This window comes from Excalfactoria chinensis, chromosome 3, assembly GCF_039878825.1.
Source record: "Excalfactoria chinensis isolate bCotChi1 chromosome 3, bCotChi1.hap2, whole genome shotgun sequence".
In the NCBI taxonomy this organism is placed as follows: Eukaryota; Metazoa; Chordata; class Aves; order Galliformes; family Phasianidae; genus Excalfactoria; species Excalfactoria chinensis.
The window spans coordinates 38,570,799-38,597,910 of NC_092827.1; the positions used below are offsets into that span (position 1 = coordinate 38,570,799).

General features: G+C 33.7%; 1 protein-coding gene across 2 annotated transcripts in view; it reads left to right on the forward strand.

Annotated features, from left to right (window-relative positions):
• The window catches only part of GRIK2 (glutamate ionotropic receptor kainate type subunit 2), a 356,468-nt gene that overhangs the window by 213,628 nt on the left and 115,728 nt on the right, over positions 1 to 27,112 (forward strand). For both annotated transcript variants that reach the window (XM_072333341.1, XM_072333342.1), the window contains exon 12: positions 10,316 to 10,539. In XM_072333341.1, the coding sequence (XP_072189442.1) occupies positions 10,316 to 10,539 (224 nt within the window). The remainder of the gene's footprint in view (positions 1 to 10,315; positions 10,540 to 27,112) is intronic.

Consider the following 27,112-nt stretch of genomic DNA (forward strand, 5'->3'; position numbering starts at 1 on the left):
ATGGTGTGGTGAGCAGGACTAGGGAAGTAATCCTGCCCCCATACTCAGCATTGGTAAGGCCTCACCTTGAGTACTGTATTTGATTTTGGGCACCTCAGCACAGAAAGGACACTGAATTGCTGGAGCAGGTTTAAAGAAGGACAACAAGTCTTGTGAAGAGCTTGGAGGATAAGCCCTATGAGGAGAGACTGAAAGAACTGGGGCTGTTTAGTCTGGGGAAAAGGAGGCTGAGGGGAGACCTTATTGCTCTCCTCAAATAACTGAAGTTTTTTGAGTCACATGAAAGGTGACCGTAGTGAGGGCAGGGTTGGTCTCTTCTCACTGGTGACAGATGACAGGATGAGGGGAAATGGCCTCAAGTTGCACCAGGGTAAGTTTAATTTGGATATTAAGAAGCACTTCTTTACAGAAAGGGTTGTTAAGCTATGGAATAGGCTCCCCAGGGAGCAGTGTAGTCAAATGTTAATTCAGTGAAGAGCATAGGAGAAATGCATGTTTGAATTCCTTATTAACACTGAAGAAAGAGATTTGTTGCAATAATGACAGTGAAGAGTGGTGCACAATAACATGAAGATTATTGTTTGTATGTATGTGTCTGCTGAAGTGAAATATATGTGGAAGCTGGAATTCCCCAGGAACAAAGTTAATTTCCATTGAGGCTTGTCCATTTTATTGGATAATTTTGATTGTTTACAATCTTGTTCTCTTTCTCTCTTCTTGTTCAGAAAAGGTTACTCGTTGGGCTTGGCCCTACTTAGTGAAAAGTAAATTGCCTGGAGAAAATTGATGAAACAAATTTTATATTCACATATGTACTTTTTCTCCAATAAGATTATTTGCAATTCTGTTTTTCATTACAAAAGTGATTTTTACAGCTTATCGTATTCATTCAGCTCATTTATTCTTTGGGCTGTTTCTTCAGTTTCTACAGAAAAGATAAAAATAAAGATCACTTATACTGGGAAAATTGATACCACATTTCTCACTATTCTTTCCTGCCTGCTCAAATCTTGTTCTAAATTAATGGTTAAGAGCAATATTTACAGGCTGAGTAGATCAGGGATTCATAAATTCTGCTCATAGCTCTTGTGAATATGCTTAAGAAATGTTGCTACTTAGCTCCTGCTTTGGTTTCCTTCATATAGAAGTGGCAACAGAATGATTTTGAGAGATTTTTAGGTGACCTACATAAATCAGCTAAAGAGATTCTTGGAGAAAGTACAATAAAATTAAATCTTAGTATTGTTTCTGATAATGAAGGCACAAAATAAACAAATGAAATATTCAGAAGTTTATCTTTTCTTCATTTCCAAAGAATTTTTAAACATCTTGAAGTGAACTTTTCAGATAGGATGGATAGAATGTGTGATGGAATCCTGGAGTACACCAGCTTTCAATAAAGGAGCATTTTCATCAAACGGTTTCAGGATATGTTGGGAGATGTGTCTCTGGGAATGATGCCCAGAATAGAATATCATGCACACCATGTGAACTTGCAGTATCAAAGACAAGTTATTTGTTTAAGAGAATTAAATAAAAGTCAGAGTTAAAAATGAAAAGAGAAACTACCTGTGCAGCTTCACTGAAGTCTAAAATATACCAGATGAAACTGGTATTTTTCTGGATGCACTGGGAAGAAAGGCAGGTTACTTTGCCAAAGTGGTTTAGCATTTCTTTAGTCAAATTTTTCCTTACTTCTAAGAGCCTGATAATCCATAATGTGTGGTAACTTCTGAAGATGAACTAATTTTCTTCCTGAGAATCCTTTATATATAAAATATGAAATATTTAATATACATTCACATATACATGGGTTGCTCCAAAAGTAATACCTCCTATTTATTTCCCTGGAAACTTCAACCAGTATGAGTCCTTTAACACCACTTAATAGCACAAATTATCCACTACAGAACAATATTATTCAATGTACTCACCATCATTAGCTATGCATTTTCACTGGTAATTAACAAGAGCCTGCTGTGTTTCTAAAAATCTGCACCAGCTGAGGTGACCCACTGTCACAATTTCCACTGCTGAAATACACCACCCACTACCTCACTGTACTCACGCCCACTGTTTCTTCACTGTAAATGTTGATGATTGTCAATGCTTGCAGGTTTTTGTTTTTTTTTTTTCAAGTGGAAGAATTCAGTTACCCCTTTACTTCATCCTTACTTTTGTGTGAGTCAGTATTTTGTCAGACTTCACCTCTGCTGCTGTTACATGACAACAAATTGCAATGGAATATTGGTGTGAAGGTTTAACCTCTACTGCCTTACCACCCAACATCTGCTTCTGATGTGGACCAACATTATAAAATAGAAGACATTATTCAAAGGAGACCTTGTACATGCATATACCAAATATCTGCATATACGTGCCTCTAAAGAACTATCATATATTACTGAGTGTGTAGCCTGATATTAATAAAATGCCAGAAGAAAATGGATAGCATTAATGACACTTGTTAGAATTTTTTTGCTCTGAGTGTTGTATAACTAACTGGCATCCTGAGATGAGTTTTTATACATAAAATTCCATATAGTTTTAAAAAACAGGTTAGAACTTGCCTTTTATGTTGCTGTCAGGTTTAAAGAAATGAAATATAAGCTTAAAGAAAGATTTGTTTTTACTTCTTGCTCTGCTTTAGAAGTGTACCGAATTTTTTGTTATTGAAAGAAAACATTTTAGTATCAAAAATATGTTCTTAAATCATTTTGTGTCTGATGCATGATTGCTTCTGTGTTAAAAATTGGAGGCTCATTTAAATGTATTTTATTAAATATATTTCTTAATTTAGTTATTTTTAATTAAGTGATCTGGTATTGAAAAATATTCTACACAGTTATTCTGAAATTATCTTTTCTAAAATCTTACAATATACAAACTCTCAATTTATTCTTAAAATTCATTATAATTGAGGATCCTTACTAAATTTTTGATAGTTTACCTGGTCAGACAAATAATGAATCTTTCAAAATCTCAAGAGCAGCATTCAGAACCTGTCAGTTCCATGTCTGAAGATTTTAAAGTTACTTTAAAAATGATCTTTCCATGATCATTTCCATGAAATGATTTCTCTTTCTTCAAGAGAACTACTGATTTAATAATTCTGAGATTTAAAGAGAAAGCTATTATAAGATCTACACTTCTATTATTTTTACAGCATAATAATCTCGAATAAATGGGTCAGTTATGAAGAGCTATCATTGAAGCAGTATCATTGCTATTCTCTGAACTAATCCCATTAGTTGTTTTTAAAATTTGCATAAAGTTAGGTGTTTTGCTGACAAAGATTACAGTGGCAGCATGATTTCAAATGCCACTCAAATCTGCCTGAATAGATTGGAACCTGGTACCAACAATAACTGCAGTTGTATCCAAGTTGTATCCAGCATATTCTGTGAAACCAAGAAATAACACATTTTAATTCTGAGTTTACAGATTCTGCGTGTAACTTGAAGTGTTTTTTTATTACTATTATTATTCTTTTTAAATTTTTTTTCTTTCTTTTTTTTTTTTTTTTTTTTTTTTTTTTTTTTTCAGAACAACTTTTCATTTATTTTCTTTATCTAAATATTAAAATTTATCAGGTAGAGATATCTGTAAGAAAATTGTCCTGTGGTGTAGTCTTTTATTTTCTCTTTCTACTTAATCCCCCAATGTAAACCAACAATATAGAAATAAAATAATTGCATATCTTAATATTTAATTTCTTGTAATATTTGAGAAATTCACTGAAGAGCACATCTAGTGTGACTTTCCTTAAGGGCAGAGACAACTCTCTCTGGCCACTTTGCTCTACTGTTTGACCATTCTTAGTTTTTTTTTATGTTTAAATGGAATATCCTGCATTTTAGTTTTGCCTATTAACTTTTCTCCTTTCGCTGGATACCACTGAGAAGGATTTGTCTCTTTCTTTCTTTGTTCTCTCTATCCCACCAAATTTTTATATTCATTAATCAGCTTCCCCTGAGCCATTTATTCTCCAGGCTAAACTGTTTCATCTCTCAGTCTCTCCTTGTATGGCAAGTGTTCCAGTCTGTTATTCATCCCTGTAGTCTTATGTTGGTCTCAGTCCAGTATGTCCATGTCTCTCTCCAGGGAGTCTGGACCTCGACCAATCACCCCAGTGCCTTGCCAGTGCCAAGTATTTAGCAAGTTCAGGCCTCCCTGAACTATAAGCCATGTTCTGCCTAATGAGGCATAGCTGATTAGCCTTACAGAAGGTATATTGGTACCTGAGAGGATACAGAATTTGGTCCATTCATCTATCATCTATCCCTGCCAGTATTACCTGCAGACATACTGAGGGTCCATTCTGTCTTCTCATCCAGCTTATTATTGTATATAGTAAACAGTGTTGGTGCTACTGCTGACCAATGGTAACTGATCTACAGCTGAACTTCATACCTTTAATCAGTCCAGCAATTCACACATTTTCCATTCTTTCTCATCTTCCATTTACCTTTTTTTTTCTTAGTATGACTTTCAAGATTTATTCTGTTACTTTCCCAGGAATAAAGTCAGTGCTCACCAGCCGCTATTTCCCAAGATACAATTTTTTTGAAGACAGGAGTGACATTTGTTTTCTTTCAGTTCTTAGGAACCTCATTTACACATACTTCTGTAGATAGCTGAGGGTGGCAATCATCAGCCCGCTCCTTCAGTACCTGTGAATATATTTTGTTAGGTGTCCCATGGACTTCTGTGTGTGCAGTTTGTTTCCATGTTTGTTCACTTGTTCATCCTCCACTCAGAAGTAAGTCTTCCTTGCTTCATACTTGCCCAAGAATCTCAGGAAGTGGGGATTCCTGTGGACAAGTCTTCTTACAAGTTAAGGTTGAGGTGAAGCACAAACCTGACCTTCTTCATGTCCCTTGTGAACAGACCCCCTCCCTCATTTGGCACCAGTTAACATATTTTCTTTTGTGATCCTTTGGCTGCTTACGTACTTACAAGGCCCTTCTTGCTCCAGGCATTTCTCACCACATTTGACTCCAGATGTACTTTGATCATCCTAGCCCTGCCTGTATGTTTAAAGAGTGTTGCTATATTCCTCCTGAGTCACTTGTCCCTGCTTTCATATATGGTATTCTTCTTGTATGTAAGATTTGTCAGGAACTCTTTATTCATGCAGGCTTCCTGCCAATATTTGTTGACTTAATGTGAGGTTGAACAATTTTTGTGCTTGGGGGAGGTGGCACTTGAAAATCAAGCAGTTCTGTAGCGTTCTTCTCTCCAAGTTTGTCTTCCAGTTAATTCCTCTAAGGAAGTCCCAGAAAAGGCTACCATAGCATGGCAAGGAGGAGTAGTCCCTTCAGACAGGATCTGTATAGTGTGGTGTGGGAAAATCCATCACTTCATTTTTATTAAAGCTGTTTGTTCATAAGTTTATACTAGTATCCTCACCATGGACGCTGGAATTGGATGCAACTTCAACAGGCCTGCAGATGACACCAAGCTAAGACATGCAGTTGGTACTCCAGAGGAAAGGGATGCCATCCATACAGGTCTTGACAGGCTTGAGAGGTGGGCCCATGGAAAACTTGTGATGTTCAGCAAGGCCAAGTGTAAATCCTGCACCTTCACTAGGGCAATTCCACACATCAGTACAAATTGAGCGGTGGATAAAGAGTTCTACATGACCTAGCAATACATAATTACAGCCCAGAAAGTCAACCAAATCCTTGGCTGAAACAAAAGAAGTATGACCAACAGAAAGAGGAAGGTGATTACCTCCATATGCTCCTCCTTCATTAGAGTTCACCTGGGGTACTGAAACCTGGACTGCATTCTGAAGTACAAGAAAGATGTGGAACTGTTGAAGTGTATCCAAACGAGGGCCACAGAGATGATCAGATGGCTGGAGCCAGCTCTGAAGACAGGCTGAGAGATTTGGATTTGTTTGGTATAAAGAATATCTCCAGAGGGACCTTATTGCAGTCTTCCAGGTTCTGAGCAGCCTTATCTAGCAGCAAATCTCCCTTTTCATTGCAGGGGAGTTGGACTAGATCTTTAAAGGTCTCTTCAAATTCAAAAAAATTTATGATTCTGTGATGATGAAGGAGAATAGGGACTCTTTACTGTAATATGTTGTGATAGTACAAGGTGTAACAGTTTAAAACAGAAAAGCAGTAGTTTTAGATTAGATATTCAGATGAAATCAGAGGGTGGAGGGTGGTGAAGCACTGGCCAGGCTGCCCTGAGAAGTTGTGGATGTTCAGTCCCGAGGAGTGTTCAGGGCCAGGTTGGATGGGGCCCTGGGCATCCTGATTTAGTGAATGATGTCCCTAAACCTTCCAGGACAGAAAGATTGGAAGTAGATGACCTTTAAGGTCCATTCCACCCATTCTATTAGTTAAGTGTTATTGAATTTAATTAACTGCTACAAGTTTATCAGATGAGTTAGCTTACATGCACCCTAGGTAGAGCTGAGATAAATTGGGATCTAGTGAATAAAATGCTAGATTTTTCAAGTTTCTTTTTCCATAAATCTGTGGCAATGCTTTTGCATAACAACTGATGTTATATTAGCCATTATTTTAAATTAAAGTATAAACTACTGTATGATATTTTATGATATGTAGTATAAAAACACTTCTATATAATATTCTATAGAGTTCTCTAAATTAATGTTGTTATTATTTATAATAACAATTATAATAAATAATAAATATATTTTTTTATACTAGTTAAGACAGTGAAACCTTTCCACCATGGAGAAATAAGCAGAGTATAAAGAATTCCAATGTAACACAAACAGAACCTTGCAATCCTCCTTTCTCATAGATTTCTACAGTAATGTAAAAAGTAGACTGCATTGAGTGCTTATAGTAGTATGAAAGAAGAAAATACCATCCTTCAAGGTGGAGGACAAAGACTGAAGATAAAGTGCTATTAAAAAAGAAACTATTCAAAATAGTATTCCAAACCTTGGATACACTTTGATAAAGCAGGATGGAAATAGCTCTCAGTGGTTCAGCACACTGAACATTTTCATATAAAGGATGATAAATCCTATTTTCCCATCCTCCAGGGCATTCTCTTCCTTATTCAAGCACATCTCTCTGTTCTTGACACATTACTCAGATAGATACAGAATATGAGTGCTATTCTTGAGTTTTTCATGCCATATCTTTGAATGATGGAGTGAATACAGGATTCTGATTTCCTCATGCTTGATATAATTAAAGTAAGAATTCACTGAGTAGCATTTTTCTCTAGTCCCTGCCACCTACTGTGGCATTCTTGTCTGCAGTGTGTAACTTCATTGCATCATATGGCTACTCATTGTGTTGCTACAGTGATTCTATTTTGTGCAGGACTGCATTTTATGTTGGGAGGTCCTTGTCAGACCTATTTGCTTCTAGTTGCTATTGTAAATTTTATTTTGTGCAAAATCTCACTCCTAGAGCAACTAGATTATCTTAATCAGTCATAAGATGCTGTTGTAAAACGACCTTTATCTCAAGTACTCTAAGGTCAAGAATAAGTGCTATTCGGCCTTATGCTTTCAGATAGATAAAAGACTTTCCTCTAAAGCATTGTCATGCATGGTTCTGTTATCAAGTGAGTGAAGTATTCTTTGTTATGGAACTTATGGAAAAACATTTAAGTACGTACCCATTTTTCATCTTCCTTTAGATGGATAAAATTATATTTTTAAATCATTCATCCCCAATTCATTCTGAGAAATTAACTAAAATAATTCTCTTATTTGTATATCTCTATTGTAGAAGACAGTAGGAGACGCTGATAATGCACTTCTGGATACTGTACTCCTTCTCTTATGTTCAGTTATGAATGAAATAGTTGTTGAAATAATTAAGTATTTTGGAGTTAAAATATATCTGATAAGCAAAGTGATTAAATTTTGCAATATTATACTTTTTATGTCAGTCATTCTATCTGTATTTTTCATTTTGTGTAATGTTTACCCAGCTTCAGTTTTGCCATGAGTCAAGAGATATCCCATTTGCATTCACTGGTAAACTAAATCTGAAAAATGCTAACAGTAGGCATGAAGCAGGGCACATATTTTGCAAAATCAAACTTGTTAGCATATTTTTGCCCTTCGCTTGACTTTAGAAAGTGTACAACATTGGTATCTGTTTGGAAAGTAGAGCTGGTTTAATCAGACCTGTGAAGTTTCAAGTTCTATGCAGGTCAGACTGACAATGATAGTTGCCATAATGAAAATTTTTATCTTGAATTTACAGATCATTCTTTGACCTTCACTTTCTGTATATGAAGTATTATAAGGATGAATGCATTTTCTTCTCTTTTTCTTGCTTTTTGTTTGTATTTTATCTGAAATTATGAATTCTGTCTTCATAGATACCACAATCATGTAGATACTTTAATAAAAAGAGGATCGTTTCCATTTCATTTTGCTTCTTTTGGCACTGAATGTGTTGCCTCCATCTGGTGCTTTTTATTTGTATCAATTGCAGTTGGAAAGTATAAGTTTCAGGGAATCACTCTTACATGTTGTTTTCTGCAGCATTAGAAAATTATGTTAATTTTTCTAAAGTAGTCTTGCTCTAAACAGAAAGTTGGATTAGGTGAACTCCAAATGTACCTTCCAACATAACTTACTCTGTCATTATCTGAAAATAGCTTGTAATATGCTGTGTTCATACTGTACCTTCTTAAACAAAACATAGGAATTACACTTAACTAATATTCACAATTTATTTAAGGAGTTAGAATTTAACCAGATGACTGATATATACAAATATTTTCTTCATAGAGTTTACGGTAGTGCAAGGCAAAAGCAATGTCGCCTGGTTCCTTGCAATTTTTTGAGACTGTGGACTTGTTAAAAGAATATAGGACAAACTATGTGAAATGACAGTAGGATGATTGAGCATGTTAAAAATGAATGAATGAATGAATAAATAAATAAATAAATAAAGACTATAATCAGAGACCAGTATCTGGACATATCATCTGGTAAAGAGATTTACCATACTCACACAACTGTTGCAGCCTATGTTGATCATTCTGAATTCTGAAGATAATTCTAAGATAGCAGGATGGGGATCTGTATTTTGGACCTAGGCCTCCTAGATTGTCTGATTCAGTCTTGTTCTGTCATATAAAAAATTAATTATTTATTCTAATGCTATATTTCTTATTGCATCTGCAGTTTCCTTAGAGCTTTTTTCCACTGGAGATACTTGCAGCAACTTACATTTACATGTATACAGCTTTGATGATCAAGGGTTGAATTTCCAGCAGTATTTCTTAAAATAAACTGTTTCTTATTTGTAAAGGCTCAGTTCATATTTTATGACCAAAATCCAGAATGGACAATAGCAGTAATTTCTCTTTCTTTGGGTACCTATATCTTAAAAAAATTTCTAGTGACTTGGCTTCAGAAGAAGAGTAAGGACTGATAATTTTCTGTCAGTCTAATAATTTTGTTTGTGTTCCTCAAACTTCTTTGTGTTGCCCTATAACTTTTAATCAAAATTGGTTTTATGTTTGCACTTTCCTGTTTTCTTCCTGCATCATCTAGACTATCACCAATAATATGAAAGCCATAAAAACTCAGCTGCTGTGAAATGAAGCCTTGCAAATCTGCTTATTACCTGCAAGTTCTGAATACTAATGAAAATGAAATGCATTGTGGTGTTTTAGACCACTGAAACTTGACTAAATTAAATCAATAGCTTGAACAGTTTCACATTCTCATACAGTAGAGATTACTGTATTAGCATTACTGTAGTAAATCTAATGATAAGATAGGTGCTCGTTAGTACACTGAACTATAGCAGGTAATAACAAAAAGCAAAGTTAAAGTATTCTATCTTGGAATTGAGAGTGTTAAATAATATATACAATACCAGGTGAGCAAAAAATATATATATATAAATGATGAATTTACACTACATACATGGAAAAACTTCTCAGTTGTAGATCTTCTCTTTTAAAATAATCTTCATTTTGTACTGCTATTTCTACATTAAAATAAAACATCCTACATTTGCACAAGCATACTCACGATTTCTTCACAATTACATCAGCTTCTAAAGAGCAGAGCGAAAAAGTGATAAAGACATATCTTGATATGTATGTTTTGACAAGTTTTTTTGTTTTTTTGTTTTTTTGTTTTTTTTTTTTTTTGAAGTAGAATATATCTGCATTCCTACTAATAGGTATAACGTTGTCTTAAATTTCAGCCTTACTAGTGCAAGAGCAAACCTCTTCTTTGATGAACGTTGTACTTTGTCTAATCTGAATTTCTTCTTCAATCTGTTTCTTCTGACTTATGTCCTGTTTCTCTTTTTTGTATTTCTGTTAACAGAAAGCTGACCTTGCAGTTGCACCATTGGCAATTACCTATGTTCGTGAGAAAGTCATCGACTTTTCCAAGCCGTTTATGACTCTTGGAATAAGTATTTTGTACCGCAAGCCCAATGGTACAAACCCGGGCGTCTTCTCCTTCCTGAATCCTCTCTCCCCTGATATCTGGATGTATATTCTGCTGGCTTACTTGGGTGTCAGTTGTGTGCTCTTTGTCATAGCCAGGTAACATGTCATCTTTTGTGATTGTTTTGGCAATTGTTATAATCTTTTTCTTACTAATAATTGTCAAAAGTCACAAAACTTTCTTACTTTCATACTCCTATATTTTAACTTTGTGATGTACAGAAAAATAATTAATGATGAGGGTTCTCACTATCAATTTTCTGCACTACCATTCTATTCAGTTTGTTATACCACCAAGTATTGAGGATGCTAGGCTGTATCATTTAGCAAGTTTATGTAATGTCATTTCTCATTTGTGCTGTGTTTAGGGAGAAAGGGACCAACACATTTTATTTTGTTAGTATAATTTTGTTTGTTGCTGTCTTGCTTAATCTCAAATTTAGTACTTAGCTATCCATGTTAATCCTTGATGTACAAATTAGGCCACCACATGTTAAAAAAAAAAAAAAAAAAAAAAAAAAACAAACACAAAAAAAACACAAAAAACAAAGCAAATACATTAAATGGTAAAGATTAGTGTCTTAGAAATAGTGAAACAGAATTAGTTTTTAACTGTATGCTTTATAAACATTACATATGATCTAGCGTCCTAGATTGGAATACATTTGGAAGCAAGTTAAGGACCTGGATACAACTGTGAAATTATAAAGTTATTTTTAAAAAGCAACACTGGGCTTTCTTGCTTTGTAAATACTTTTTATCAGTTTTCTTCAATATAGATAAGCAGGTAGTCCTCTCTAGTTGTCAAGAATTCTCATTATATTTACATTTTCATTGAAACTGACCCCAGATGCTCAAAGAAATGTAAAATTATATGTCATAACTTTGAGTCTTGCTGTGACAGAAAAAAAAAAAAAAAAATAAAAAAAAATTGAGAACAATCAATCACTAACTTCTGGGGGTGTAAATGTAACATTTTTTTGCAAATTCCTCCCAGAAGTCATTTTTAAGTAGTTTTTAGAATCAAATAAATGTAAACTATGCTTTCATCCTAAAGTTCCCTCCACTTCCCTCCCCCCCATCCCCCCTTTTTTTTTTTTTTTTTTTTCCCTTTTTTTTTTGTGTGGCAATGATTTTTAGAAGCAAATGTTGCAAATAACATAATTTGTCTTCAAACTAAAGGTTTCATTGTTTGGTATACAGTATTTCTCTTCATATTTTCCTCTTTCTCTTGTGCTGTGGTTGACATGAGGAGTCTCCATCTTTCCTTGATACTGTATGCTTCATTCCGGATAGGTTGTATTGTTTCTGTAGTAAAGGAAGAGGTACTATATCTTGGAGCCATTTTATCAGTAATTTAGAAAGATTACTTGTATATATACTGCATGAGATATTGCAGCAACATGGATAACACTGTAACACATTCTGTAGTTATTAACTTTCTGTACTTTCCTTAAAAATATGCTTTAATGAGCCAGGTATACATTGAAAGTCCTTTGAATAGATATTTGTGGACTGTATAATTTCTGAGGTATTTCTGTAATACACATACATCTGAAAGCAGAGAATTTGTAGTTGAGCATATATCACAAATATTATTTTGTGAAACATCTCCTGTAAGATACTGATGAGTATGTCCAAAATTTTAACCCTACTGTTATGACTGCTGAACATTTTCAGCATGATGCACAGTGTTTTTTTCATGCAGCTCTCAGTAGGAGTTTTATGGCCAAGTTCTTGCTCATGTTAGGAAAATATGTCTTGATACATTCTGCAGGAAGTGTATACTTTTCTTGAAATCTTTTTTAATTATTCAGTCACCTAATCTACTAATGGAATTGGAAAGGATGCTTATTTTCAAACAGAAACAAACAAACAAAAAAAGTAGACCATTTTTGCTGAACTTTTTTTCATGTATCTGTGTTTGTGATCAGTGCTAGAGAATCCTTACATACTTGGAATCATTATTTTCATGGTAAAGCCTTACAAAATAGGTTTTGTACTGAGCAGAGGAATCTATTTTTGTATAAAATTATATAAAATATCTTTTTTACAGCAAAGTTTATATCAGCCATCAGATTTCCAATAACTCTTATCCTGTATGTTCAATTAATCATAGCAGATATTTAGAAATAAAAGATTTAGGATTTTGTAAGACCACTTACAGAACCTTTTTTTTTTTTTTTTTTCCCTGTAATGAAGAGCAACCTCTAATATGGAATAGCATTTTCTAATACCATAGTTAAAATAGGGAAAAGAGATCTGAGTTAAGAACTTAATCTCTTGTTGAATAATAAAGACAGAAAAGAAGTATTCAAAAGTAAAGCAGCCTTCCACTGATTTGATTTTCAAAATATGTCTGTCATGTAAAGAGAGATAATGTTACCTGAAGTGGGATATTGAAGAGGGTCTTGCATCTTAGTGCTGTGTATGTATTTTCAGTATAGGTGATGATTTTAGTGTTACACAACTGATGTACTTTTCAGTCCTGATTTTATGGAAAGTTTGGACTATATGCCACTAAATTAATAGATTCTATCTAGACTGTCTTATTATGATTATTTTTATTTCACAACAACCCTGTCATAATGAATGTTTAACTGTCAGAGTTTCCTAATAATTGTTGTGTGTTTCCGAATAAGTTGTATCTATGTTTGGAGCAGTATTTAGTATGTCTTTCATGGTATGATGTTCTGTAATTACAGATCATCAGAGTAGAACACTTACTGTTAGACATACACCTCTCTTTTTTTGTGTCAAATATTATGTGAGCACACCATAATTATATTATTTTACTGTGTCTTTCAAACAGCTCCAGAATGTAAGAGCCTGACACTCTGCAAGTAGATAGCACAGTTCTGTTTTGGTGCTTGGAAATCACCTAATAGTGGTATGATCATATTTAGGGAAAGATGAAAATTTATAAGAAGTTCAAGAATCTTTGAGAGAGAATTGCAGAAAGGCTTTCATAAAGTAACATAGTAGGTGTAAAAGAAAAAGAAAGTATATATACCTTTATAGTAGTCTTTTCCTTTATCTGATAGAGCACTGCTTTTTCCTTTCACTTTTAGAACTGAATGTTTCACTTTTAGAGCTGAAATTGTTACACATTCATTGAGACAAAGAGCTAGGAGAGAGATATGTTTGTTAGCTAGGAGGCTTCTCTCAGTCATCTATGTAGAAATTATGGATCTTGCATTCTGAATGGGATTAACTATGTAGTATTTAATTGTCATTTCCAATTGGGAATTAAGCTATGATTTGTCCATGTGTATGAAAATTTCTTCACTTTTTGTTGTGATTACTGACTGTAAGTAATTATGCTGGTTAGCCTCTAAAAGTTCGTCTGTTTGTGAAACAATCTGGTGACATAAACCTGGTCTCCAAGGCACTAAGCCCATTACTTTTCTGGAAATTGTGAAAGTCAAGTGGTATTATCTTTCCTGTGACAACATTAACAAATCTGTTTCTGATGCTAGCTAGCAGTGTCATTGTGTCACTTGTATCAGTGCCTTTTGTCATCTGACATCTTGTTGAATTTCTATTACAGAATCTTTTTTTTTTTTTTTTTTTTTTTTTTTCCCCCTCTACATTTGCCTTTCAATTCTTTGATTGAGATCCCAATTAAATTTACAGTTAGTGTATGATGAGAAGGAAAACTAGGACTAGGGTAAAGTGCACTAAGTCCTTTTTGGAGTTCTGTCTTCAGAACATCTTCAGATCTGTATAATGAAAAGCGTTGATTAGTATTTCCTATTCATATATGTCTGATGGTGCAATGAATTGTTTCATTTCACAATAATAATAATAATAATAATAATTATTTTATTTTATTAAAAAAAAAAAAAAGAAAAACAAACAAAAAAACTCACTACATATTATAGAGCTGTTTCCTATTCCTGGTCTTTGCAAATTCTGATGTATTGGTAACTGAGGGTACTGCCCATTCTGCGTAGGTATAATGAAGAAAACCAGTTTCACAAATTTAAGAAAGTTATATATCTTGGATTTAGGTAGGTCTTTCTGAGAATGACTTCCAAAGGCAAACAAATAATCTTCAGTTGGCATATGTTGTACTCTGATTATTGGAGTTCATTATGTATGATTTTATAAATCTATGTCTTTTGAATCTTTTCTGATTCTAGCTAAATGTTTGTATTTACATTTTCAAATTATTCCCTGCACATCTAGGTATTCCTCTGTGTAGTCAGGTCTTTTTGCTGTGATCATGTCTGTGTATCACAGTGAAGTTTACTCTTACATGACATGTCTTCATTCCTGGAAGACAGACACATGATGTTTCACCTTTATGGATTAGCTATGAAACAAATAAATTACCCTGGATGAAATGTTCCACTAAATGAGCTTTCATGTATCAAGTTCTCTGAAGTGAATCTGTTGTGTAAATACACTTAAGCTGCACTCACAACCTTGATTGCTAATATTGACTCATGAGTTACCATTTTAAAGGGCTTAATTCACATTTATCTGTCTCATGTTCAGTCTGTGTGGACTTCCTGCTTTTTCCTCCTTCCAGGATAATTATACTATTCTACTTTGTTCTGGTTTCAGCTGTCAAAGCTTTATTATAAAATATTTTTTTTTCATTTTCTTTTGAGCAGTGATAAAAGTACAATGAACATTACCTCATCACCAAATTAATTTTTTCTCTTACTCTATGAAATAAAACATAATAATAAATGACAAGAGCTTTAAAAATATCTCCACACATTTATCTTAATATTTTTGCTGTGCAGAAGCATAGAAATTCCATGCTTCTTCAGACTTGAACAGATGCCTGAGCATTATGTCTCTCTGGAGTGCATACATAACCTTTTACATCTCATCAATCTTCATTTTTATTTCATATTTTTTTTGGCTAGCTGATTTCTGTCCTTGAGCTGGTTAGATTAGCTTGTGAAGTATTCTTTTAAAACTATCTTGATGGAAAGAAATTAATGATAGAATGGAAGGGAACTCCTTTTCTTGTTACTTTGGAACTCTGCTTAGTAAATCACTATGTTGGTATTTACTAAAGGAAGAACTCCGCATATTTACTCTTTATTCTTAACAAGCATTCTTCCTACAAGAATTTTATCTCCTGAGGCCTCTCTAAAGACCTACAGCATATGTTCTGAGGTGTTTTCAGGAATGAATTCATCATCCAATAGGGAAGTCCAGATGGGAACCCTGAAATTGCTTCTTTTACTATCTTACAGAATTCAGTTTTGTTTCTGTTTTAATGCAAATGGGGATATTATCAAATAGACTGTAAAATTATGTGTAGGCAAACATAAATGCATTCCAAAAAATTTACACATTTCTCAAAACTGTTCCATAGAATCAATTAAAATATTTTTTAGTTTTGCAAAACTAAGCTGCAGGTTATGACCCTTAATTTAATGCTTCCAAAATATTTGGTATAGTCTGCTTTTTCCATATAATTTTTCCATTTGAAAAGCAAATCCTTGTTAATGCTACATGTCATCTTTATTTGGAGCAGAGAGCAAGTATGCCGGCCTCCAGAACAGCAGGTTTTTTTTTTTTTTTTTTTTTTTTTTTTTTTTTGTTTTGTTTTGTTTTTTTTGGTCATATGAACCAAGTAGAAACTGAATGAGAAGAATTTTTCTCTTTTTTATTATTTATTTTATTTTTTTTCTCTGAGGTTTTCAAAGCTTCCTATTAACTGACATGCCTGTGTAGCTATGCAAAATAAAATAAAATTTAAAAAATCCTAATTTTAAATATTATCTCTCAAGGTTCTAAAAAGCTTCTTATTCTCTGAACTAAATTTCTCCTCCTCTACTTCAGGCTTTGAAAATTTTAGTTTTGGATTTCTGTAATTTAAATAGAATTTCAGTAACTCACCTTAAAATAAAAAGTACATCTCAGTTGCATCTTAATTTTTTATGCTCATGAGCAAATTATTAAGTACATAGTTTTCATTTAGGAGATGTAAGCAAGAATTGCATATGACATTCCACACATGGTCAGTAATTTCTGTATATCTCTTTTCACAGAACGTGGATGATGACTTTAAATTGATCAAATTGAGCTCAGTGTGCTGTATGCCATTAATGTCATAATAAACCTGCATAAACTGTTATTATTAAGGTTAATTTTCTATGCTCAACACACATCTCATCTTTTTTTTTTTTTTTTTTTTTTTTTTTTTTTTTTTTTTTTGTATCAAAAAGGCAAAATATACTGGAATTATTGTGCTTCCTTATGGTTGCCATCTAACTTGTCTTGTATAATTATTTTGGGAAGTTATGACATAGGTTGCAATTGATGGTATAGAATTTAAATGTTGTGATTGAAAGAAAGGCATGCATAGCAACAAGCTTTGTGTCTTGACACTAACAAAACGCAAACTCTCTAACCTGCACTGCAAGAGATTTATCTGGATTCACTGACATTTTATAGAATGCCTAATACATACATGCACAACTCAGTATGGGCTCCACTTCCTAGCTCTTTAGGATTCCCTTGAATCAGTTTTGAATACTCTCAATCTCCTTCAGTTGTTCAGGAAGAGACAAGTATCAAGAGTTCTCACAGTGTACATAATGGCCTCTATTAGAATATTGTTGCAGGTTTAGTAAGAGAATAAAACTTGTATTTTCCTCTTATAACATCAATAACCTCTCTAGATGTTAGAGGAGAAAAAAGGCAAAACAATACTTCAAAGTCTTGCTATCCTATTGATAGATCACTCTGACACACTAGACACTACTTACTATGCATCAAGTGTAAGAATAAGCTACTGTCAGTATTGTGAGATAAAATTGTGTGACTTTTAACTAAAGTTAGTTGAGGAAGTCATAACTAACCTGTCTTAGCAGTCTATTAGAAGATGTAGTTATCCCTTATTAGCTAAATCTCCATATTTAATTTGAATATGATTATTTCAACAAACCTCATCATTTCTGAATTTCTCTGTCAAGAAATCAATTTTATTTATTTATTTATTTTGTGTGTGTGTGTTCCACAGAGTTACTATGTGAATGGGGTAGGACTCAAAAAAAAAGATCTGGTGATTTCTAACATAATAAACTGTGATACACATCTGTTTCTAACACTTTGTTCCATCTATCTATCTATATATTGATTGAGAGTACAGTATTAGCGCTGTGTAAAGTTGAAGATAACCTAGAAACTCCCATATTTTCTTTTAACTTTCCTTCATTTTTCTGAATGTCATCCCAAAGTTCTTCAATACATCACTAATTATTGAAGAACCAGGGTGTTTTGAATGGCTAAATGAAATCACAGCACTCTTCATCCTTAAGAAATAGATCTCTCTACTATCATCAAATCAAGAAATCTCTTTTTCATTGCTTACGTATCTTTGTTCAAAAACAGGAATATGATGGATAACTCATTCTGTCCACATTCATCCTGACCTTACTTTTGAAGTCTTATTACATGCAGGTGTTACACATTAATAAACCTACATTTTCTCAGTTTTGATGGAAAATTGTAACACAACCTTTTATACAGTCTGAGAGGTGCTCTTGGAAATTTGTATCAAAAGTTACATTGAACTTCATTTTCTACCATGATTTCTCTTGTTTTCACTTTCTCGTTCATATGTTGGTACAGAATACTTCACTGCCTAGATATATCAGGATCCTATATATCCATTAGAATCTTAAGTGCACATTGCACTAGAAAGATCTCTAGTAAACAATTCAGTGAGTTTTTTCAAAGGATTCAACTGGTTAAACTTTTAACCAGTAAATCATCTAGATATTCTTTGCCGAAAGGCTCTGAAATAATGTTTTCTTCTTAGACTGCTTCTGTGTTGTGTTTTGACTGACCAGAATTGTTCTGTTTGATTCATTCAGAAGAGTGCTTGACATCAGCCTGAATACCATTCACTGTTAGTCTAAATCATTATTTCAAACAGACTGTGACAGTTCAGTTGGTTGCATCTGAATTCCCTTCATCTCTAGAACACAACGGTAGATGCTGGAAGGTGTTATGCTGTGCATCATCACTTCTTTCCACACACACATAATCCTAGCTCATATATACATATGAATATATGTATTCATAATGATATATATCATTTGAGTTTACATGTTCAGTTTCCTCTTACTGTTTGCACACTGAACAAGTAAAAATATAAACATACAATGGGGCTTGTTTTGGAAATATCTTAGCAGTCAAAATTGATATTTCTTATAAAAATTGTGTGTCTTTCTTTATATGATTGAGCTTAACTACAATCAAGAGAGCTATTTCTTTTCTTTGAATGTCTTAAGTAAACAGCCCGTGGACAGATGAGTGAGTATTTGAAGACAACTTTGATTCTACAGCAGCACACAAACTAATGTTACATGTCTCATGCAGACAATATTTTGTTTCTATCTTCTTATATTAAGTTTCTATCTTCTCTGCTACCGTTCATTAGCAAGTAATCTCATATTCCTCACTAAAAAAGGTACAAAACTATCTGAGGAATATCTTCATGTAGTTTCTAAAGTAGCGTATACAATGGTTTGACTTTATTTTAAAAGCCCTCAGTAGTTACCAACACATACAGAACAAGAAAAGAATGTTTCAGATTCACCTGTGTGAAGTGAAAAAAGTGTAGAGATCGTATGTATAGAGAAATCTTGACTGTGTGTTTTCTGCATCTAGTCAGAAAAATGTGGAATGGAATAGTGTTAAATATGCCTAAAGAGAATGGTTTATCTACCAAAATGTCCAAGTGTTTTCAAGCTAAAATTATGATTTAAGAAAGGCCAGAGTCTCTTCTGTTTGGAATAAGAACTGATAGGAGGATAACTTGCTTTGTTTAGTTTTTCTTGTTGTTGGCATTGGTGGTTTGGTGGGTTTTTGTTGTTGTTGTTTTTTGCTTCTTTGTTTTGTTTTGCTTGTATTTACTCTGTCATACATAGTATTATTGTGGACAAGGAAATTGTTATTCTTACCATAATGTATAGTAATTGTTTTCTCATGCAATGTGCAAAACTGTAGTCCTATAATCTAAAGGAAAAAAACAACACAAGAACAAGTGGAACAGGAATAAATTCAATAGGGGTCAAAGTAAGTATGACAGTCAAAAGATACAGTTAGTAATTTGGTTTGAGTGGTAATTTAAATGTGTGCAAATTAACTGATTGACTCCTTTTCCATCATCATCACTGGCTGAAGTTTCAGATTATTGGATAGAAATCCAGTAGGTAGATCAGTAAATGCATTTGACCATCAGTTGACATTTATTTATTTATTTATTTCCCAAGAACAGAACAGAAAAGCTCTGCCATTTCAGAGATGCATCGTGCTTGAAACATCTTGAAGCAAAAGGCTTCCTGAGTAAAAATGTAGAGGTTATAGGGATATGATCAGATGTTAGCAGTCATGATTTCTACTTGTTTTGCTTCTGGAGTGCCCAGAAACATAAAACATAGCTATATTTTCTCTCTTAAGCACGGAGAAGTACTGGGTAAGAATATTTGTAGGGTCTGAAAGATAACTTTAATGCTAAATCAGCAAAAAAAAGAGTTTTTTTGTTTTGTTTTGTTGTTTTTTTTTTTCCCCTCCTATAAATATATGAACCCATATACAATGAATTTCTCTATATAATCTAAATAAATAGAGAGACATAAAATGTTGGAAATTGAGCTATTATGATATGGTGGTTATTAAATTTGAAGAAAATCCTATCTACAGATCTTTTGATGTAGACTAGTTTCTACAGGAGAATATTTCAAATTTCTCCTTTGAGTTCTCTGGTTTAAGCATTAACTGAAAGATGGGAAAACCTGTATAATGAAAATATTTTGAAATTCTTACTCTTTCATTCTATAAAACAGTCCTTTGGTTACTGGATAATATTAATAATACAGATGCAATCCTTGACTAGTTTTAAATATTTGTCACTGAATAGTCAAACATTCAATAATTTGAAGTGGTATTAAATGTATGTTAGAATATGCATGTTTTTAAAAAATCTGTTTCCAGTTTCAGAACTGGAAATAATTAAGCTATCCTTCCACCTGCCAAGCCACACTAAAACAGGATTTTTCAGCCTACTCTGACTTTAGAGGTAACCTGAAATTAAAAACAAACCAAAACCAAAAGTAACTATCTAGAACCTTACCTTATGCCTTTCAAAGATTTTCTGTGATTTATTTTTTTTTTTAAATTATTTTTTTTCTCCCAGCAGGAAAATATTAGACTTGGTGATGTTTAAATGTTATGCTTCAAAACAGAAATATCTGTTAAAAAGAAGGGGGGAAATAATAAGGGCAAAATAATTTATTGACTGTAAATGGTATTCAGTATCTGAAGTAAGCTTGATCCCTAGAAGTTATATGGGCAGAAATATAATTATTTATCACCTGCTTGTACTCTATATTTAGTTGTCAGGCAAAAGTTTATCTAGTATATTCAAGCCTTCAGTTTATAAGTCATTACAGAAGCATTCATTTAACCACCAATACTTCACTAGAATTCAGTTTGAAAAAAGAAGCATGATAGTTGCTTTTGTAGCAGAAAATAAACAAGTAGTGTTTACTCAAAAGTATCTGTTTTATACATGCAAGTCACCTCATGTTAATTCTAATGGTGATGAGATTGCTTTGGATTAAAGTTAACTGTGCATTTTCAGTAATAAAAACCAAGGTGAGCATCTTTTTTTCCTTCCTTCCTTCCCTCCTTCCTTCCTTCCTTCCTTCCTTCCTTCCTTCCTTCCTTCCTTCCTTCCTTCCTTCCTTCCTTCCTTCCTTCCTTCCTGCCTTCCTGCCTTCCTGCCTTCCTGCCTTCCTGCCTTCCTGCCTTCCTGCCTTCCTGCCTTCCTGCCTGCCTTCCTGCCTGCCTTCCTGCCTTCCTGCCTTCCTGCCTTCCTGCCTTCCTTCCTGCCTGCCCGCCTTCCTGCCCGCCTTCCTGCCTTCCTGCCTTCTTGCCTGCCTGCCTGCCTGCCTTCATTCCTGCCTTCATTCCTGCCTTCCTTCCTGCCTTCCTGCCTGCCTTCCTGCCTGCCTGCCTGCCTGCCTGCCTTCCTGCCTGCCTTCCTGCCTTCCCTCCTGCCTTCCTGCCTTCCTTCTTGTTTTAATAGAGTATTTTCAGGTGTTCTGTCTTTAGCAACAGAAGTATCATTCTTGCAGGGAAAGAGTTACACCATATGGCAATTTTTTATTATCAGACTTAAAAAAAAAAAAAAAAAAAAAAAAAAAAGAAAGAAAGAAAAAGAAAAGAAAAGCCAGTCCAGTGTATCAGTTAATGAGAATAGTTTAAATATAATATTTTTTCTTATTAATCTGCTTTTTAGGACATCATAGAGAAACATAAGGATGGCTACTTTAATTAAATAAGTCTGTTTAAACCCTTTTAGTATGTGTTCACTCTCATGGTACTTGTTTTGGTTTTGTTTTGCATGGCCATTTCAATTGTCTGGCCCCTACACTCACCAGTTAGCTAAGACCTGACTACGGATTTACAGGAGTTAATCTCTAAACATGAGAACCATAAAGACGATGTTACTTCATCTCGGTAGGATGATTTATAGTAAATTTCACTAGTTAAAAAACAGTAAGCTACCCAGAACCATTACCTCTTTTCATTCCAGTTTCCTTCCTCAGCTATATCAAGCAGGAGTTCTGAGTGGAGGGCTAGTCATAGAGTTAGTAGTGAAACTGTAGATAGCAGAAGGATGTTTTCCCTTCTCCGTGCCATGGTGTGCACCCAGGTCATTAAAGAAGTTCTTGTCCTCTCCATGAGAAATAGCTTTAATATTGCAGAATGGGATATTCATTTGATACACACATACTTAATTTTTGAAACACAGAATGTTTACATTCCATAGTGCCATCAATAATGATGTAAGAAAGTTTGCAACTAATAGATAATACGCTATTTACATCATGCTCTTAGTAGATATTTTGGAATGAAATTTGGAAGCTTTATAGTGTGATGTGGATCCAGAAGATACTCCTTTGGAAAACTTCTGCTGCTTAGAAAATTATCTGTTTTGTGGCTGACACAATGCAACCAATGAGCCCTGTCCAGAAGAAAAATGGAAGCAGCTGTGCATTGCACTGCTTTGCTGCACACATGGACCAAGGCAAATATAATGTCAAGTTGGAAAAATATCTGAAAAAGGATTTTAATCAGTCATATTTATCCTCCACATACTTCTCTATTTTACTTGGTCTATTTTGCTCTCCCCTTATTTGAAATAGGCATGTTAAAGCAGAGTGAATAGTTAATCATGTCAAACTCCTGGTCAGCGTGCCCTTCATTTACTGGAATGAAAGGAATTTTCACCTTGCTTCAAATGTAACTAATTAGATAAAGTTGCTAGGTAGATGGATACCAAAGACTCCTTGCAGCTCTCAGTTCTACTTTAAGAAGCCCAATTCTGCCTCCAATTAAAATGTCAGCGAGGATTGCCTCTGTTCAGAACACCTTCTTAACCATCCTTTTATTCTGTACAGTCATTTGTACCTGTGAAAAACAAACAACAAAAAGATAAGAAACAAACAAAAAACCACCAAGGAGGACTGTCTTACAACTGTACTTTCTAAAGTAAAATCTAAATTATTCCTCAGGTGAAGGCAGTAGAAATTTATGGGTAGTACTGAAAGCTTAACTGGGCTTTCTTGCAACCTAGGACAATTTTGCACTGCCAAACAGGCTTCATCTTCTTGTTACATAGCAAATATCAAGTGCTTCCTTTGCAGAGTTCACAGTGCAGAAGGAGTAAATAAATAAACAGTTTAATAGAATGATAACTACTACTACTAAAAAAAAAAAAAAAAAGATAAATGAGATAATAGCAAATTTTTAAAGTTGTCATGTTTAGCATGCTAAATAGTTCATCAGTTATGTCTGCAGGACCAGAATTCAGTTTACTGTCTACATTAAACAACAAGTGAATTTTAAAGAGGTTTATGAAAGACGGGTATAGATTTTGTCCTTAGGGATTTTTTCATATGAAGCGTAGGTAAGATTCAAGTGGCACTAGTGGAATAACTGCATAGTATGGCCTATGGTAGTTTAAAGTGTTAAAAACATGTCCAGGTTTATCTCCCCCTAATGGAAGAGCAATGATATGAAGAAAAATATAAGAAACTCTCACCAGTTACATGTCAGATTAATTTATTTTGAATTTATTTTGAAAGTGATATGATTTTGAGTATTGAAATATGATGGAAAACAGTTCAGATAGATGAGACAGGAGAATGCATTGTCTGTCACTACAGGAAGATACATGTTAAATATAGTTCTTTTACCACATATATATCTTATATCTTTTATTTATTTATATCTTATATCATATATCTTTTACCACATATACCATATTCCTAAGAATATATTGAATATTCTGGGAAATCTGAAAAGTCTGGGACATTGATGTTTAGTCAACTGAATCTCAGATGCTCTTTAAGTCATGAATCTTTCTTATGGCATCCTGTTGGAGGCAAGATATTAAATGGCATTCAGATAGGCCATGTGGTACTAAAGACAGAGCATCCAAATCAAGTGACAGTGTTAAATACAGAATGTTGTTGAATCAATTGTCAGTAATGACTGAATTAGTGTCACTGTCTTCTCTCAGAACAAAAGTAGGAGAAAAGAGTAACCTCAGTGTTTTATTTGTAGAAAAGAATGAGTTACTCAGATGTTCAGAGGCAGCCTGGATCTAGTCCATACACTATAGAAATACTTCTAGAAACATTATTTCTTGAAAACACGGGCTGCAATAAATCCTGAGCTGAGGCAAGATCTGGTATTCTCTGTACCTTGGTAAGGTTTTATCAAAATGTAGGGGCTAAGGTGTCAATTCCAGCAAATCTACAGGGCTATGGGAGATGTGATTGACGAAGGTGTGAGAATGTGAGATCCTGACTATAGGTGCATCAACAAAAGAAGTACTGGTATCTTGTCAGTGTATAACTAATTGTTTTATAGCTAGTTCATGTCTGGGCTTTGGTTTTTAGGTTGAGAGTAGATGAAAGGATTCTAGACTACTGAAACCTCCATAGCATCTCAACTGCTTCTCTACAGTAAGGATGGGAGATGCAATTCAGCAGAATCCCTGTGCTCTAGTAGACCTCAGTGTACACAAGTAGACCCCTTTGGTTTCATTTCATGCGTTTGAGTTCCTTTAATTATGATCCTTCCTAAAGTCTGTATCCCATAAGAAATAGGTGAAGAATTTGTAATTATAGGTACTGTTGAAAACCCTAACAGAATAATAGAAGATGAAGGTTTTATAAATTTTTATTTATTTATTTATTTTAAATCAAGTATCAACTTGAATAAGACAGGACAGGACTGTAGAAATCATTGTGAAACCTCTCAAGAGTTCTGATAGTAACATGACAGATCTTAATGACTCTGTATATACATTTCAAAGGCTAAAGTCCAGGAATTACTTTCTGTCCCAGAAGACAAGTGACATCGCAGGCCCTATGTTTCATATGGTTGACTGCTCCATCACCTCAGTGATTCTACCCATAGAGCATACCGACAATTCCCTCTGAACCACATCTGGATTTTTGCTGAGTGACGTTAGCACAGGCCAAAACTGTGAACAGGAATGTGCTAACAACTAAACTATATAGATGACTGCATGCCACTGCTAAAAATTGAGTCTTTTCTTTAGTTTATCTACATAGATGAAACCACAGAAGTTCACAGAGGTTTTTTTGTTATTATTATTTATAATTTTTATACAAAACATTAACAAAATGCTCTTATTTATTTTCTGTAATATAAATGTTCACAAGTAATGAATTTATAATTCCTTTACAGAAAACAAATTTATTTTCAGGTGAATTTTTATAAAGTGTTTGATCAGCTCCAAATTTGAAAGCTATTAAATTCCTTCAACAAGCTTTACCAAGCTGTCTTAAATTTTAAGCATGTGCTTGCTCTATTGAAAATGATGAAGATAGCAACATTTCCAAAATTAAATATATTTTTAACCACATTTATTTGCAGAGATTTACTTGCATACTCTTGTATTTGCTCAGGACACACTTTATTTGGAGTAGAATTCCATTTGATTTCTCAGGATTTTGTCAACATCCTTAAAATGTATAGCATGAAAAGATTTGATTATTTTTATTTTTGAACATACCCACAAAACAGACATATAGTTCTTAGTTTGTGTTGACATGACTTTTTAGTGTCTGAATGTCATGTAAGTGGAAAAAATAGACTAAAAAAATATGATCTCATATTACAACTATTGTATTTATAAATCGTTTTATTCAGAGGATGTTCTACTTGCCCAGCATTCAATACAAAAAGAAACCCTGTTGCTCTTGGAAATTTTTTATAGGTTTATTCTGCATGTAAAAATCACATTCAGTGAGCCACTATTAACATATCCAGACACTAGTGTGTAATCATATGTATTTTTCTATTCTTGTCATTGTGATGGGTGACAGTGTACAGTCAAGGGCAACAATGAATTATTACATGGTCTATACTGAATAACTTTTGCTGTGTTGCTTAGTTTTGAACTAATCTGCTGTCAAGAGAGCTGTAGCAATGTTAAAATGAGATGCCAGGGTTTTTTGTAGAGCCTTGGAATTAACTTGCTCAAACTTTTAAAAGATTTTAACATATTATTACATTGTACAATACGATTTTGTACTTCATTTTGTGCTATTAAGAGGTCTTCTGCAATGCTCTACTTCTTTCTGCAAACTTGTGAATGTGTTTAGGAAATCAAGTAATTGCTTCTCTTTTAAAAAAGGAAGCATTTGAAATACTAGTTAGCTCAGTTAAAATAGATTGGGAGAAGGGGATTATCATGATTATCATTGTTGGGTATTATTTATTTATTATTTAATCCATAGATAATCTCCACTGTTTTGTGGTTGTTTTTTTTTGTTTTGTTTTGTTTTGTTTTGTTTTGCTTTTTTTTTTTTTTTTTTTTTTTTTTTTTTTTTTGGCCCAAGCAAACACAATCTTTATATGAGAAGTGCATATGAGTCCCTTAGTGTTGCAAATATTGCTAGTCTTTTTGATCTGTAACAGTAATAAACAATGTAAACTACTTTGCAAGGGCTAATAAGGTGTTACACATTTGTACTAAAACTAGCTAAACACTTCTGGATAACATGGAGACATAGACGTATGCAAGATAAGGTTTCACTTCAAAGTAATCTTTCAGGTACAGTGGTTGTAATGTGTTTTTATTAAACAAGTAAATGACAAATTAGTATACAGCCTGTTTAACTCCTGTCTTCTACATTAGATATTCAGATTACAGTATGTGGGAAGACTTGATAAACATAATCTTTGAATACATATCATCTTGATTAGTATTTTGGTGATTTAGTTTCAGGGAACTCAGTCCAACATTCTCAAAATTTGGTTCATTTTAGGAACTACAAATCCTGGTGAATTACGTGACATTAGTAATATCTTAGACATTTAGAAATACAAACATAACTACTCTCTGAACAAAATAAAGCAAAAATTTCAAGTAGTATGATATTTCAGATTAGAGTATGTGATAATATTAGAGAAGATGTTGAAAATGTAAAGAAGAGAGAAAATGTGGAGAAGATAAATATACTTCCCTACATATCCTTTTTCAGAATACTAAAAAAAAAAAAAAAGAAAAGTTTTCTTAGGAAATATATAATTAATCTCTGGAACTCATCACAGAATTAATAAAAATGAATGCATTGCAGTA